Genomic DNA, 16,138 nt, shown 5'->3' on the forward strand with positions numbered 1-16,138 from the left:
CAGCATAACTGTAAATTACTTAAATTTAAAATTGGACGTGAAACCATACAATTTCAGGCAAACACGCACACTTCTTGAAACTGAGCTTGCATTAAGGATGAGCTATCCCAGTTTCATGAATTAAATTTCATGTAATACATTTTTTTATTTTATCATCTTATATGGAATTTGTAGATGTCTTTAGAATAAAACTTCTTAGGAACTGTAAATCTGACATAATTTTCCACATTCATATTAAAAAAAAAAAATTATGACTTTAAAATACACTGGGCACCTTCCACTTATTGTAGCTGTACATTGTGGTCAACCCCTGACAGGCAGGATTTGTTTAGTGGCTGCAAGCACTAATGTCCAATCGTTAGCATTCGGTCGCTACACATCCCGAGGGATTCTGGGACGTCTTTCAGTGCACTCGCACTCCTCTTTGTGAGGTGGAACAGTGGGGGATGCCTTGCTCTGAGCATGTCCTTTGATTTGGCAGGTGGGGCAGCAAGCGGTGCATCCGTCCTGTCTGCAGCCGGGACAGGACAGAACCAGCTGACAGCACAACTTGGTGGAACAGAGTTTGTACTGGTCCCAGGGACAGCCGCAGTACCTGCAGTCTGAACAGACACAGAATTACTTAAATGTGACCTAACTGTAAACACAAAGACTTACATGAGATATCAACCAAATGTCAGTGTTTCTAAATGGTTTGTGCTGTTGACAATTTCCTTATATTATTCGTTATGCTGATGATGGCCTTTGTCCACCAACTAACCTGAGATGATGTCATTGTTGGAGGAGATGGCGTAGCGTTCATCAAACACAAAAAGTTTCCCTCGATAGAAACCCTCTGGGAATTGCTCTAGATACTTGTGGATTCCCCCTTTCAACTGGTAAACCTCTTTACACACATCCTACAGGTTGACAAGGAATTCCAATGTAGATTGCATGTTTCAATAACAAAATCACATTTTCCTTAAGTATTTGCTTTAAGTTACAGTTGATCAACAACTACTAAACAGATCATCCCTGTTACTACATTACAGTTGCCAGTTGCTTTTCATTAAAAAAGAGTCCCAATGGCATTCTTTAGTTCACATCAAACACAAGTCAGCTTACTTTGGAGCGGAGGTACGCAGAGCCGCGCTCACATCGGATCCCTCCTGTGCAATACATCAAGACCTTCTTGTCTCTGAACAGTTCAAGGTTTTGGTCAACGTAGTCGGGGAAGTAGCTGAACTTACGGATGCTCGGGGCCAGACACTGAGTAAACTGCCCCTGAAGTAAGAAAATAAATCACTCGTTATAATGACAACCTGGCTTTTGTCATGTTTACTTACGATAAATCCCATTCTTACTGGGATGACTAAGGTCAATGTCACTAAAAACACCACTCATTCTTATAGGAATTCAGCATTTAAATAAACCGTCCATCAAAAAAATGCTATAATCCTTTACTTAATACAAAGTTAGTGAAAATACACTTCACTACCAGTGGTACATTAGGTGTCTGGCATTCTCACTATAAAAAGTTAAATATAGTATTTGTTTAAGGTAGCTGGAGGAAATATGGAACAAAGGATCAGATGTACAATCAATATAGCATGTGATACATGTGCAAGTCAATGTTTTTAGAGGAAAATTTATATATTACTTACAATTTTACTCTCATAAAAATTGCGGCAGTCCAGGAGGACAGTGTCATTGCATAAGTCCCCTTTGACCAACAGAGCCTGTACTTCTTTATGAAACTCCTCCGGTTCTAAATGAGCACCTGAGAGGTGAGACAGATTAATAGCAAACCTTGCCTAGCCACAACACCTGAACAATTCTACCAATGTATGTATATGAAGAATACAACAAACTGAAAAAAACCAGAGTTATAGGCATTTGTATAGTATATTACAGGCACTGTTAATAGTGGTGGTAGGATTTTTTGTTACTATGAACATAGTGTTGTTGTTGTTGTTGTTGTTAACACAAACTATACCTGCCAGTTGGTGGGAAACAACATCAGGATCCATTCCCATTGGGACGATTTCCTTATAGACCCCGACCCTCAGGTCTTTAAAACACCCTGCGCCGCCGTCACTTGTCTAAACACACACACAGACAAACTCTTCATTTCAATAAATCTCATTTCCTCTATCTTGCATACAACAGCTAGTAACAATAAAGGTGTTATGTTCAATGCCATATTATTATTTAACGTAATGCTAGTTATGGCTGAAAACATAAGCTTAAAACATATGCTATGGCCACCCAGTGGAACACAAAACAGAGTTCCTGCCAATGCAGAGTGCAGTGTAGAAAAGGTATAACTAATGAACAAAGGCATTTCTTTGTACTCTATCATCCAACATACGTTTTTTTTTTTTTTTGATCCGAGTCTGACCTTAAAGTCCTCCTTGTCCATCTTGAAGTAGGGGTGTGAACACATTGCGTCGATGTAAACATCAGTGGCCATATTGTTGCCACCAACTGTTCCATTGATGCCTTCAGTCGCCACCCTCACCTGAAGAAGAAGATCATGGTGTATTTCATTTTAAGGGAACAGTTACATTTATTTAAATGTTCTTTTCTTCTTACAATTATAAAAACATTTTTCTTTATCTTATTCCCAATGATAACCATTTGTAGTCTCTAATATGTCAAAAAATGAAATAAAAAAATGTGATCATAAAACCAACAATGTGTAGTCTCTCAGCTGGAGACTAGGATAAGAAAATGTATTTACTTTGCCAGTTAAGTGGAGCTTCTCACACAAAGCTTTCTGCCAAGCACAGATAACATGTGGATCCTTCACTTGACAGTAATGATAATAGAGGAGGACCTTGCCTGGACCACTGAAAAGAAGAATTACATTAAGCAACATCAGTATGCATTTAATAAAATCTGAAATTATAATCAATATTTTATATATTATATAATACAATTCACAGATGATTTTCTTTTCTAAACAGACAACTGAAACCAGGCAGGAAAATATAAATGGAGCATCCAAAATTGACAATTACTTTTGAAGTTGCTCCTCCGAGATGTGACTAGTTTCAGGCATCCATGCAGAAATGTCCACCGGCTCGGCCTTACGCTCATTCATCTGTTGTGTTTCAGGTTCTTCAGGTTTGTCCAACTGGCTTAACAAATGCTCATATGTGGCACGTGTGAGCTGCTGTATTTCAGCATCATGAGTCCAGGCCACATGTTTGTGAATGGCAGGGTGTTCCTTGAAAGTCCGGCCACAGCAGCACCAAGATGTGCTTTCTCCTTCCTGACTGCCTTCCCTCTTGGACGCCACAAAGGCAGCAAATGACTGTCGAGAAGAAAATGTGTTTTAAATGTAGCACAGTCAAATCCTTTTTTAAATATACTGTATTGATAACTGTATTATCAAATGTGTTTTAACAGTAGAAATAGCGCAACCTTGTCAGTACGCTCTGGTAGAAAGCTATGTTTCATGACTAACATGCGTTTCTAAATTACGTCAAACATATTTTCAGCATTATAATAAATCAATGAATTCCACCAACAATAAAGCTCTTTTAATATCTGATATCTATTCAGGGTTGTTTGATTAAGAGCTCCTGCTGTCTATATCATTATTAATGTTTTGAAAGTCTGACATTTCTATACTTTTGTATTCTTTTATTTGTTTCTGTTTGATAATGCTCTCTTACTTACTTTCATATTATATTATTTGCACTTATTTATGTTTACTTTTATTGGATTACCATCTGTGTTGACTGAATATTTGTCCGACCTGTTACAATAATCATCACTCTAAAACGGCCCAGCTGATTTATCGGTCCGGATTTATGAATTAAATATCGTTATATTGTTTTTATGTCCTTAAAGTTTAGCATTATGTAGAGACTAGACAATAGGATTTTTTTAGAAGATTGACATTACAGTGACTTGCTATTATTGACTAATGCATATTACATTTGCTCAACAAGTTTGATTTGTTCCTCAAACCCATCTTACGTTACTGTAGCTACCTGAACACACACTGAGAAACAACCATTAACTGTAAAAGGAAATATACTAATTCATTTTACAGTCAATGCACATACAGTATCTGTGTACTCAGCTGTGTTATCTGGTATTGTTCAGAGTAGACGGTTAATATTAATTCAATATATATACAGTCTATGGTCCAGAGCCATGGTAAAATGTCAGTCGGATGTTCAGTGTTCCTGCAGTGTTGTCACTCACCTTCCTCCTGCAGAGGCTGTAGCACCTTCTTTGTGAGGCAGAAAGTTGTTTCTCCTGTCTCAGTCCATTACATGTCGAAGTGTCAAGTTCCCAGTCCATGAACTCTAAACAAGGGGCATCGTCCGCTGCCATGTTTAAAATATCAGTTATCAACTTTAGCTAGGAAACAGTCTAGCTAGCTTTGTAATAAGATACTTTCGCTTTGTCGTCTGAACATGAGTTAGACGTCGGGAGAATATTCAATGTTGACCCAATCTTGGCAGACATTGAATCTAAAGTTTTAAAATTTGCCTAAATATAAATTTAAGATAGCTACCTAACTGTCGCCAAACGTGCGGCAAAAAAACATGCGCTGAATATCGGACGAAAAATCAAAGTACACCTTCCGTTTGGGAAAAAACAATCCTAGGATGGAGACGGCATGGCCATGACCCATCCTACTCACCCTTTGATTGGTTAGCACTTGCTGCCTGCTGTGGTGGGTTAACTAGAGTAGTGGGATTGGTTAAAATTAGGACAAGATTGGCCGGGTAAACCAATCAGTGGTAAAGTCATGCAGAGTTGGGCGGGACATGTCTTCGCCATCAGTTGAGGAGGGAAAATAGTCGCTTCCGGTGGCCCTGATGTGCTTCACTTGAATCTGACCGCTATTATTTTTTTGCACTACTCTAGCATCGGCCCGGCTGAATGATCTAGAAACTTATTTAGCCGACTTATTATTTTGTTTCATAATCATTTTTCGTTGAATTACCTTACATTTTAACGAAGCGCAGTGAAAGATGTCCAGGAGACGACACAGCGACAGCGAAAATGAGGGTTAGTGGACGTTACATGTGTTTAGCTAACTCAAACGCTAGCTAGGCTAAAGAGTGGCGGCTAGCTAACGTTAGCGGTAATCTTTTGCTTGGTGCAATCACGCTGATGCTGATTTGTTAATTTATTCATAAGGCCAGGTTTTGGTCTTGCAATCATTAACGTTAGTCAAAAGGGCAAAACACGTAATATTTGTTTTTGCAATCGTGGCTTAAAGGCGACAAGATTGAGCAAACTAACGTTTAACGTTACCGCTAGCTAGCCAACTTTACTGTGCCATCGGCTGTTAACCAGTTTCCCGTTAGTATGGGGGCGGACACCAATACAAATACCTCAGGGAGAGTGTTTTTTTTTCATTTAGAAAAACTGATGACGTGCATCTGACTAATTTAAAGTGTACTAATTAGAAACAAATATTTATATTTTCAAAAATACTTCATAATTTCCCGTAATGCAGCTTAATAGCGTTTTCTGGGGTATAATTCAGTCAGCTGATAACCTGAAGACCAAGTGTCTCGGCTCTGGTTATGTACATTTTGTTAAGGGCCCCTCTGAGGAGAGCCTAGTTAAAGATAAAAAATTAAAACTGGGCTGCACACTATTATCCACCTTTCATGCGTTTATTCATTTTTAAGGTTTCCCATCAAGGGTGCCCTTGAGTTATTCCCTCAGCTAATGTTTCTCATTCCACTCAGTCTGTGCTTATTTCCTTCTTTTACTCTTCCAGGAGGTCAGGCACATAAAAGGCGGAGAACGTCTGAGCCCATTGAAATTGAAGACCGCCTGGAGTCACTGATATGTCGTGTAGGAGAGAAGGTAAAAGGTCAACTCTGGCAATGTAGTTGTCGCTCAGTCCATTGAATCCTATATCAACCATGTTCTGCTCGGTCTCACTCTGATCCAAATGGTACACTGCTTTGCTTCTGAAAGCAATCACCCAAACCTTTTGATAGTGTTTGCTGCAGTTCAGTGTACCAGAGTCCCGTGAAAACCAACACTGTTGCTTTGTTTTTCTTCACAGAGTACATCGTCCTTGGAGAGCAACTTGGAGGGCCTCGCAGGCGTGCTGGAGGCTGACCTTCCGAACTATAAAAACAAAATCTTGCGCATTTTATGTGCTGTGTAAGTTCATGTCCGTTCTCGCCCTTTTACTGTTGGAATGATCACTGTTCTGCAGGGTTGTTTTTCATGGAGTTGTCTTTTGTTGACAGTGCTCGCCTCCTACCCGAGAAGCTGACCGTGTATACGACTTTAGTTGGCCTCTTGAATGCCAGGAACTACAACTTTGGGGGCGAGTTTGTAGAGGCCATGATCAGACAACTCAAGGAAACACTAAAAAACAACTTATACAATGAAGCTGTTTACTTGGTAATGTGACATTTTAGAACCACCTAAAATGATGCTTACGTCTTCTTCTTTTTTAACCTTATGTCTTCTTTTTGCAGGTGCGTTTCCTGTCCGACCTGGTTAACTGCCATGTGATTGCTGCTCCTTCAATGGTGGCCATGTTTGAAAACTTTGTCAGTGTTACTCAGGAGGAAGATGTACCACAGGTAGGTAGAAAAGGGCGAGGGGGACTCAGCACACCATTACGTTGACTACACTTAATAAAGAAATCTACACTTATTAATTGTAAATCCAGTCAAGGCACCGAAGGACTGGGGTGACGATAGGTGTTTTGAAGCTATCTTTATCAAACAAAAATGTGTTTTCCCCCCAGGTGCGGTCGGACTGGTTTGTGTATGTGGTGCTGTCCTGTCTGCCCTGGGTCGGTAAGGAGCTTTACGAGAAAAAGGATGTTGAGATGGACCGACTTCTCAGCCAGATCGAAGGCTACCTCAAGTAAGAAGTCTCCTTGCTTCATTGCCTATTAGTCTTGGCTCTTGTCTGTGTCTGTTTATCTTTTGTGAAGTCATGTTATTTGTTCTATTAGTCTGCTCCTTCTTAATGTCGCACTTGTCTTTTATTTTTAGGGGGCGAGGCAAGACACATGTCCCCATGCTGCAGGTGTGGACGGCAGAGAAGCCTCACCCACAGGAGGAGGTGAGAGACCTATAAAGGCACTACAGTTCTCCTTTTCATTGTTGATATGAAGCACATCCTCATGACATGGTTGAACTGAAGTCCTAAGATCACTTTAGTTTCAGCTGTTTTGTCTAAATATTGAGTCTTCTTCTGTATGATTCTTTCCGGGGGTCTCTTTTGTAATCCACCTCAAGGGCCTGTTAAAAGTTGACCCCCTTCTCTCTGTGTCCTTCCCTCAGTACCTGGACTGCCTTTGGGCCCAGATTCAGAAGCTAAAGAAAGACCGCTGGCAGGAGCGCCACATCCTTCGTCCATACATTGCCTTTGACAGCGTACTCTGTGAGGCCCTGCAACACAACCTGCCCCCCTTCACTCCACCGGGCCACATGCCCGACGCCCAGTACCCCATGCCCCGGGTCGTCTTCCGTATGTTCGACTACACCGATGCCCCAGAGGTATCTACCTCTTGGCTGTGAAAAACACGCATGCCAATATGTTACAGATTTCTACTGAGTCAGGTGTGCAATGTAAATGGACTGTTTTATAGAGCGCTTTTCTAGTCTCAACGACTACTCAAAGAGCTTTTACATAGAACAGGAACCATTCACACTGTGGCCGAGGCTGCCGTACAAGGTGTCACCTGCTCATCAGATAAACACTCATGCACATTTACACTCTGATGCGCCACATTGGCGGAAACTTAGGGGTTCAGTGTCTTGCCCAAGAACACTTTGACCTGGGACTACAGGGCCAGGCATCAAACTGCCGACCTGCCAACGATTGGCAGGCGACCCCGCTGCCACTGAGCCACAGCCGCCCGGGTGTATGATGTACATGAGTAATGAATGGGAAAGCGTGTCAAAACCTTTGAGTGGTTCTGTATAATCCCAATAAGCTCAGTATAAGATAATTAAATATATGTTAGGCATCTTAAAATTTGTTTTTGGAATTCCTGAAGAAGAAAAAAGACGTGAGTTCAAAGGGACACATTTGAGTTTTTCATTTTCTTCGTGCCTAAAAACTTGTGTCTTCTTTATCCCCAGGGTCCCGTGATGCCCGGCAGTCATTCGGTGGAGAGATTTGTCATAGAAGAAAACCTGCACTGTATCATCCAGACTCACTGGAGAGAGAGGAAAACATGGTGGGTAATACGCTTCACCATGTTTCACTTGGTCAGGTCTAAATAACACCAACTCCAATGTTTTAATGCTTAATGTTTTTTTCTTTCTTTCTTTTTCTTTACCTTTTAGTGCTGCCCAATTACTTAGCTATCCAGGGAAAAATAAGATCCCGCTCAACTATCACATTGTGGAGGTACACTGTTTTTCCCCACCTGTTTTCTGTTTTTCCAAGCTACATGCTGAAAAAAAATGAATTGCTGATTTAAAATATGTGTTTCTTTTTTCAGGTGATCTTTGGGGAACTTTTCCAGCTGCCATCTCCCCCTCACATCGACGTCATGTACACCACACTGCTTATTGAACTGTGCAAACTGCAGCCCGGATCATTGCCACAAGTTGTATCCTTGATAGTTAGCATCACTGCGGTTTATGTTAAAATAATTTTTCCCGATAACCCCTGAACTCTCCTCATGAGGCTACATGGTGCCACGCTGCTGTGTCTTGAGCTGCTGCAGGAAAGTCACGCATGGTTTGCCCCTGTGTATTGCAAGCCGGTGGCCCAATCCTAAATTACCCACCCCCACCCAAACACGTTTTTCACCCATCCCGGGAATGTTGTGTGGACTAGCTAGACCCTCCTCCGCTCGGCAAGCATATAGTTGGTCGGGCAATACGAGACTAGCACTGACCTAACCTAGGGCCCTATTGAGTCCGTCTTAACGCTTTTTTGAAATTCTTAATTTCATGATTCCGCCCGTTATTAGCTGCCAATGAAACTATTGGGCTCTACATAAATGCTGCTATCAGTCTGGGACTGGCCACAGCCGGGCCTTTGTCAAAAAAACTTCTCCGGGAGAAACCCTGATCACACAACGATACACACAATACAAACACACTAGGGCTGGGAAATATATCAATATCGTGGTATGAGACTAGGTATTGTCTTAGGTTTTGGATGTCGTGATATGACGCAAGTGTTGTCTTTTGCTGTTTTTAAAAGTTGCATTACAGTCAAGTGATGTACTTTTCTGAACTTACCAGTCTACGATATCAAGGTATTTGGTAAAGAATATCGTAACATCTGATTTTCTTCCTATTTTCGCACCCATTAAACAGATCTGATATTTTTAGTAGATATATTTTAGTTTTATTTTTATTTTTTTTATTTATTTTTATTTTAGTTATTTTCTTATCTCTTTATTATCACGAGGTTACATTTTTCTAAAGTATGCAAAAAACCTAGTCAATGAATAAACAATTTATCATTAAGACAAATGCTTCTGACTGTATAATGACAAACGTATTAAATTTAGGATTCTCAAATTACTCACCAGGGTGTTGAACACATTTTTCTCCACTTTAAATGAGACTTTTCCTTAACACCTGCCTGTTAGTTGGCCCAAGCCACAGAGATGCTGTACATGAGACTGGACACCATGAACACCAGCTGCGTAGACAGGTAATTCATCTGCACATTTCCTTTTACTGGATGGGTGAACATTTTAACCAAAGTAGTTCCTGCCTTTGATTTGACACCGTCATACGGCCTCTCTTCATTTCCTTCTTATTTGCAGACTAATCAACTGGTTCTCTCATCATTTGAGCAACTTCCAGTTTCGATGGAGCTGGGATGACTGGTGAGTGATCCTGTGATGGGACAGAGAGAGAGATTTTATAGCGCCTGTTTATTGTTTTACACGGTTGACAATGTGATCGTGTGTCTTCTATAATTATCAATATAAAGGTCTGACTGCTTGACCATGGATCTGGAGAAGCCCAAGCCCAAGTTTGTCAAAGAGGTTCTGGAGAAGAGTATGAGGTAATTTTGCATGCTTTCAAAGAGGCCTACAAAATTCGGGGAAAAATTTGAATCATGATTTAGATTTCTGCTTAGAATTGATATCCCCATTCTCTGCCACAATTATTTTTTTTACCATGACAAAACAACCTTGCCGATCAGCCCGAGCCTGTTAACATAGAGGCTTCAATTAAGAGAAGGGAGAGCATTGCAGCATTTAAAATAAATGAGAATTTTAATGAGAATCAAAGTTGTTAAGAAAAGGAAAAATAAATACATTTTTACACTGAACTCTTTTTAAAATGTCATCATGAATCAATATCGCGTTTTTATAACGATTAATCATGCAGGCGTACTTTCAAATTTGAATTTTCCTTCTCATTAACTTGAAGTGAATTCATAAAGTACTTTCTGTAATTAGTGGAGCTTTAATGCCTTTCGCCTTCTGAGGACATTGAAGATTACTTTTTTTATCTGGAAAGTGTCTCCTTGAACTAAAGTGGTCCGTTTGCTCTTTGTCCCCACAGACTTTCATACCACCAGCGGATAGTGGACATCGTCCCTCCAACCTTCTCAGCACTCATCCCAGCCGAACCCATCTTTAGTTACAAATACGAAGACGAGAGCGCTTGTAAGAACACTTCAATTATATTTATTTTTTACTCAGCAGCAGGCCCAAATGGAATCTGCAGATTTGTTGTCAGCGGTGATCCTAGATGAAAATCTGCATGACTGTGCTTCTGCTTGTGGTGAAGATGTTAAAAGGGCGCCATGCAGTTTGGGTCATTTCTCCGCTGTTTTCTCCTGGCTCGGTCAGTCTTCCTCTGTTCCTCCTGAAGAAACTTTTGAACCTAAATACGTTCCACCAAAACAAGTTCCTTTCCGATGCAGCAGCACCGGGGCTCTTTCCGGCACTTAGCGACTCCCATGATGATTGTGAATGGTTTAAAGAAGCGCTAATAAACCAGAGCACGTTTTTCTCCTATCCCGGAATCCCCGGTGGACTTGCCAGTCCCTCCTACGCAGCGCTCTGGAACAAGGTCTAGCAATGCGAGACTATGCAAACAGTAGTCCAATCTGCTAAACCCTGTCCAGGAGGGAGTTTTGTTTTCCTCTTGTCAGCCTGAATGGTTCCAGAGATCTGTCGGTAACTAGCATATAAGTGTAGACCTGAATACCTAACAGAATGTCTCTCCTGCGTCCCAGCTTCGTTACCCGGTTACCAAGCATCGGTCACTGTTGGGAACGCCATTAAGAACCGAGCGTCCAACGAAGAGATCCTAAACATCCTCAAAGAAGTGCCCAACCCCAACCAAGAAGACGATGACGGTTAGTTTCTTATTTTATTTAAGGTAGTCTTCATTAGGGGTGTGCAAAACAAATTGATTTATACTGGAATTACGATTCAAGCTCTACTGATTCAAAATAATTTCATATTTATTCTGTGCACTGTGCAAAACGAAAAAGCCTTTTTCATTCCTTTTTTCCTGTCTCTCCTTCCAGATGAGGGCGAGAGCTTCAACCCTCTGAAGGTGGATGTGTTCCTGCAGACTCTGCTCCACCTGGCAGCCAAATCCTTCAGCCACTCCTTCAGTGCCCTCGGCAAGTAAGTTTGCCCCCATGAAAACTCCCCGCATTTAACCTTTTTTTTTTATTTTTATTTTAAATCTGTTTTTAAATTTGTCCCTCCCACAGAGGACAATTGCCACCTTAGCTAAAAAGGAATAGGCCAAAGCATGGCTTATTTTTGCCTATCCTAGAATCTCCATAGAATCACCCAGAAATCCAACAAAGCTAAATACTTGAGTACAATCCTAGAAATATTGACACCTTTAAAGGTGCTCTAAGCGATGGCATGCACGATTTTGGCTACATTTGTTGTCACATAAAGCAGAACACACTGTAAAAAAACAACAACATCTCACTATTTGCAAGCTGCCTGTCACCAGAACACACTGTAAAAAAAAATCACGGTCTCTGTAGACAGCCCAGGGTCTACAAATGGCAGCAAAAACTAACTTTGCCTGCCGTACTCAACATGCGTCTGATTTCCCCAGGTTCCATGAGATCTTGAAGGCCCTGACGGAGAGCGACGAGGGGAAGCTGCACATCCTCAAGGTGGTTTATGACGTGTGGAGAAATCACCCGCAGGTACAAACAACACAACATCTTTTTTTCTTTTTAAAATAAGAGTGGAAAAGGTTCTAACCTGAAAAACATTCATTCAGCAATAGAGTTAATATTCAGTATTTAGTGTGTGGTTGCCCGTTTGGTGAACCCATCGCGTGTTTTCGGCTGCATTACAGATGATCGCAGTGTTGGTGGACAAAATGATTCGGACGCAGATCGTGGACTGCGCCGCTGTGGCCAACTGGCTCTTCTCTCAGGACATGGCTCATGAGTTCACCAGGTGGGATGTGATACGTCAACGCAATATTTAATTTTTTATTTATTAGGGACCATGTACAATTTTGAAACTAAATGTTACCATTGGATGCATCATACCCGAGTTAGCTACAGGCTAATTTACATCTGCAGTCCTCTGGCAGGGTACAATAAAAAAATACAACTGGTGACGTTTTGGGACGCTTTTTTTCTATGATGACTGAGGAACCTTTTCCTGACTTCTTTAAGTTAAGGACTTCATGTCAACCAAACTAAGTGAGAAGACTATATGACATATGCAATAATACAGTCAAAGATATGTGACTTTTTCAATTAAGTAAAAGCATATCAATAAACTAAACTGATGTGATTCCTATTTTCCAGTGTGGCCCTTTTTAGTGAAGTTGAGTTTGACATCCCTGCCCTACACACAGCCACACACACGCACACAAACACATTTTGTCACCACCATATCAGTGTCAGTGGATGCAGATTTGAGATTGGAAAAATTTCATTTCAATGGAAACTCGGGGAGGGAAATAAAGTTTTGTTTTCTTTCTGCCGGCCCATGTAAGATTAAAAAAAAAATGTCCTTCTCATCTAGACTTTTCATCTGGGAGATTCTTCACTCGACCATCCGGAAAATGGACAAACACGTCCAGAGGATCCAGCAGGAGTTGGAGGAGGCCAAGGACAAACTGGAGAAACAGCAGCATAAGAGGGTAACTTCATCCATCCCATTATGTCGGTCATGGTCACAGCACTTATACATAACAAAAATTAAATGAATTGAGTTGGTTGAGTTTATTTTGAACGTGTTACAAATGAGAATATAAAAGATGAATAAGAACAAGAATACCAAAGCCAACAGAATACACAGCAAACATATCTTTCAAGATGGATCAAATAAGGATTCCCACGTTCAAAATTGAGAAGGAAGAAGTAAAAAAACAAACTTTTCAGGTCCCACCGCCTTTTTCTGCTGTTGAACTTGTAAACAAACAGTACAATTTTTCACTTATTTATACATGTGCACCTGTTTTCCTTTATGTTGATGGCGGCCCGCCACGGTAACGTTTCTGAAGACAACGAAGAAACGCTGTGTGTACATACACAAACATACATGTGCTGTATACACATGCATACACAAGTTTAAGGTTAAAATAGGAAGGGTTTCATGTTTGTGTGTGCGCTCATTCCCCAGCAGAAGGACAGCGGGGACGACGAGGACATGGACAAGAACAGCGAGGACGAGGAGGGCCAGTTGGAGGAGCAGATCGAGAGGCTACAGGAGAAGGTGGAGTCGGCTCAGAGCGAACAGAAGAACCTCTTCCTCGTCATCTTCCAGGTACCGAAGGGCCGCCGGGGAACCCTTGACCCTCATGTTGCCCTCGGGTCAAATTGACCCGTTTTCCTATATCAGTGTTCTTTTTAATTGCCTAAAATAACAGGAGTGATTCCACACAAGGATCTTTGGCAAGTTCAAATATCTACTTTGATGAATTTTGGGGTGTCTTATTCAATCTTGTAGCATTTGGAGAGAACAAATTGAAGTGCATTGAAATAGTATTGAGTAAAAGTTGACATATTCCAGTCTCATAATCCATCAACCTCCATTCCTTTAATTGTAGTCTAAATTCTGCTTTTCAAACTCAAACATTAGATATCATTTTCTAAAAATTAGCTTTGACCATAAATTCAAAAAATAACTGTAAAACTGAAGTTTATAAGTTAGTGTTAAATAGTTTTAAACGTCAAACAGTCTGTGGTGGATAGAAATGCATCTTTTGCTGTTTTTCCCAGTAATTTAATCCATTTCTTTGGAGGGAAACGTGACAATAGACGACACGGAAGTGGCCCCAGTCTGACTTTATAACTCACGCTGATGAGATGGACACATAATTAAGTTTACAGGCTTATTGTTAGTTCAGCTGAATCTGTGTGCGCTCATTTTAAATGTTGTTTCCCCCCCCTCAGCGCTTCATCATGTTGTTGACGGAGCATCTGGTTCGCTGTGAGACGGGCAGCGTCGACATCACCACGCCCTGGTACAAGAACTGTGTCGAGCGGCTGCAGCAGGTCTTTCTCATGGTAAAACATCACAAACACACACACACACTAGGGGTGTGAATCTTCACTGGTCTCACGATTCGATACTCAGTTGGCTTTAATCGATTATGGTCTGGTCTGGTGTCTCTCTCTCACTCACTCACACACACTCTCTCTCTTTTTTATATATGTGATGTCTCTCCTTGTGCCGCAGCACCATGTTACCATCCAGCAGTACATGGGAACCCTGGAGAACCTGCTGTTCACCGCCGAGCTCGACCACCACATCCTGGCCGTGTACCAGCAGTTCTGTGCCCTCCAGCTCTGAGACACACACACACACACACTGACACGTTTAATTGGATGGAATGTGTACTTGTGTTCACACAGTTCCTGTGCTAAACCTACACATTAGAACCTACTAGCTCTTGCATCAAGAATCTCCTCAGTGTTTATTTTTTATTTTTTTAAATTTTACATCTGTTTTGTGTTTGGTGCCATGCGACATGTTAGTTTTGAGTGAGGATGTCTTTCAAAAGTAAAAATTCAAACAATTTTGACAAATCCACTGTCACTAATTTGCTGTAGTGCTTTTTATTTGTTTGTTTTATTTTTGCTTGATTTTTAATTCTGTTTCATTTTTACATCCTGCTCGTATTCTTATGAATGAGTCTTTTTAAATGTGAGTCCAGACGGAGCTGGAGAAATGATCATAGGAGACTGAGTTTCAGGTCGGCTCTGATTGATTCTGATCGATCAGAAGAGTGCTCTACTTTTTTATCTTTGTGTTATGTGGAACTGGGAAAGAATTAAAACTGTGCAGTCTTTATCCGTCAGCTTGTTTGTCATGTCATTTTTCTTCACCACTCAACACCTTCTCCTCTCTTTAACTTTGTTCTGATGGTGCAGAGTAGATCAGAAGCCAAATTAGGCTACAAATGATTTCTTCTGTAACGTGCCAATCACAATCTCATATACCCCTTATAGTTTACCAGATCATTACATTTTATTTTCAGGTTTTCTTAGTCAAACCGTAGCAATTTAAAGCCTTGACCGTTAATGTTTAGGTATATATATATATATATATATATATATAGACACACACATAAGGGACCAGAAGGATCTGGACTCAAGTCCACTGAGCCATGCTGGTGCTTTACTTAAAGGGGGCGGTGTGTCCCATAGGTGTTCTGATGTAGTTTCTTTGTAATTATTACACCTGGAAAAGCAACAGGTGTGCCAGGCCTGGGGTTCTGACATTGGTCATAATGGTTGAATGTCGGGACCTGCTGCTGGAACACACCCATCATTAGTGGTAAAAATTACATCAGTGCTTTTCTTTTTGTCATAATGTTCTTAAAAACGATCCGCTGAAAACAAGAAATCGGACTCAGGGAAAAGGAAAAATCATTGAGGCAACATTTTAAGGCATTGAAACCGAAAATAAACTCAAAGTCTCCGTTATCAGAAGCACGAGTAAAAAGTGCTTGTGTTTAAAGTTTACATCAATGAAGTCCTCCAGTTTTCTTAATCGTAAACCAAATACTGCACATTACCTCTTTGGAAAATACAATACAATATGAAACAGTGCTATTATTGATCTTTACTAGAAGAAGTTGTAAAAAAAACAAAAAAGTGTTAAATTATGAATAGAAATTGATTTGATTTGGTAGCTTTCGTGTAACATTCTAAAATCATGTTAAACATGGCATCAATCCCATCTAATATATACAGAATCAACAGTAAT

General features: G+C 40.6%; 2 protein-coding genes across 3 annotated transcripts; one reads left to right on the top strand and one right to left on the bottom strand.

Annotated features, from left to right (window-relative positions):
• Window positions 1–209: 209 nt before the first annotated feature.
• On the bottom strand, window positions 210–4,578 carry LOC117951906 (thiosulfate sulfurtransferase/rhodanese-like domain-containing protein 2). The gene is made up of 9 exons (XM_034883879.1): window positions 4,201–4,578; window positions 3,003–3,298; window positions 2,723–2,831; window positions 2,381–2,500; window positions 1,976–2,081; window positions 1,644–1,759; window positions 1,105–1,263; window positions 761–899; window positions 210–602 (listed from the first exon to the last, which is right to left on the bottom strand). Exons 1-9 carry the CDS (start codon window positions 4,330–4,332, stop codon window positions 373–375), a joined length of 1,407 nt encoding a protein of 468 aa, XP_034739770.1. The 5' UTR covers window positions 4,333–4,578; the 3' UTR covers window positions 210–372.
• A 172-nt stretch (window positions 4,579–4,750) lies between these two features.
• On the top strand, window positions 4,751–15,224 carry LOC117951905 (nuclear cap-binding protein subunit 1). 2 transcript variants are annotated; one of them, XM_034883877.1, is made up of 23 exons: window positions 4,751–5,016; window positions 5,741–5,829; window positions 6,035–6,135; window positions 6,225–6,381; window positions 6,459–6,566; window positions 6,734–6,855; window positions 6,987–7,056; window positions 7,278–7,493; window positions 8,082–8,179; window positions 8,289–8,352; window positions 8,447–8,557; window positions 9,554–9,618; window positions 9,734–9,796; window positions 9,904–9,978; window positions 10,485–10,588; window positions 11,164–11,286; window positions 11,461–11,563; window positions 12,015–12,108; window positions 12,264–12,367; window positions 12,947–13,064; window positions 13,547–13,690; window positions 14,320–14,433; window positions 14,606–15,224. In XM_034883877.1, exons 1-23 carry the CDS (start codon window positions 4,980–4,982, stop codon window positions 14,717–14,719), a joined length of 2,394 nt encoding a protein of 797 aa, XP_034739768.1. In that variant the 5' UTR covers window positions 4,751–4,979; the 3' UTR covers window positions 14,720–15,224. The 2 variants fall into 2 exon arrangements, with proteins under 2 accessions (XP_034739768.1, XP_034739769.1); XM_034883878.1 differs by having other exon boundaries at window positions 13,550–13,690.
• The last annotated feature ends 914 nt before the right edge of the window (window positions 15,225–16,138 follow it).

This window comes from Etheostoma cragini, chromosome 10 (genome assembly GCF_013103735.1).
Source record: "Etheostoma cragini isolate CJK2018 chromosome 10, CSU_Ecrag_1.0, whole genome shotgun sequence".
NCBI classification, from domain to species: Eukaryota; Metazoa; Chordata; class Actinopteri; order Perciformes; family Percidae; genus Etheostoma; species Etheostoma cragini.

Bases quoted from the DNA above. Each gene is read 5' to 3' on its own strand.
- LOC117951905 (XM_034883877.1), top strand. From the start codon at position 4,980: ATGTCCAGGAGACGACACAGCGACAGCGAAAATGAGG. The intron at 9,979-10,484 runs GTAATTTTGCAT...TTGTCCCCACAG, and splicing joins GTTCTGGAGAAGAGTATGAG to ACTTTCATACCACCAGCGGA. The intron at 12,109-12,263 runs GTACAAACAACA...GCTGCATTACAG, and splicing joins TGTGGAGAAATCACCCGCAG to ATGATCGCAGTGTTGGTGGA.
- LOC117951906 (XM_034883879.1), bottom strand. From the start codon at position 4,332: ATGGCAGCGGACGATGCCCCTTGTTTAGAGTTCATGGACTGGGAACTT. The intron at 2,832-3,002 runs GTAATTGTCAAT...TCTTCTTTTCAG, and splicing joins TCGGAGGAGCAACTTCAAAA to TGGTCCAGGCAAGGTCCTCC. The intron at 2,082-2,380 runs GTCAGACTCGGA...GTGTGTGTTTAG, and splicing joins TGGACAAGGAGGACTTTAAG to ACAAGTGACGGCGGCGCAGG.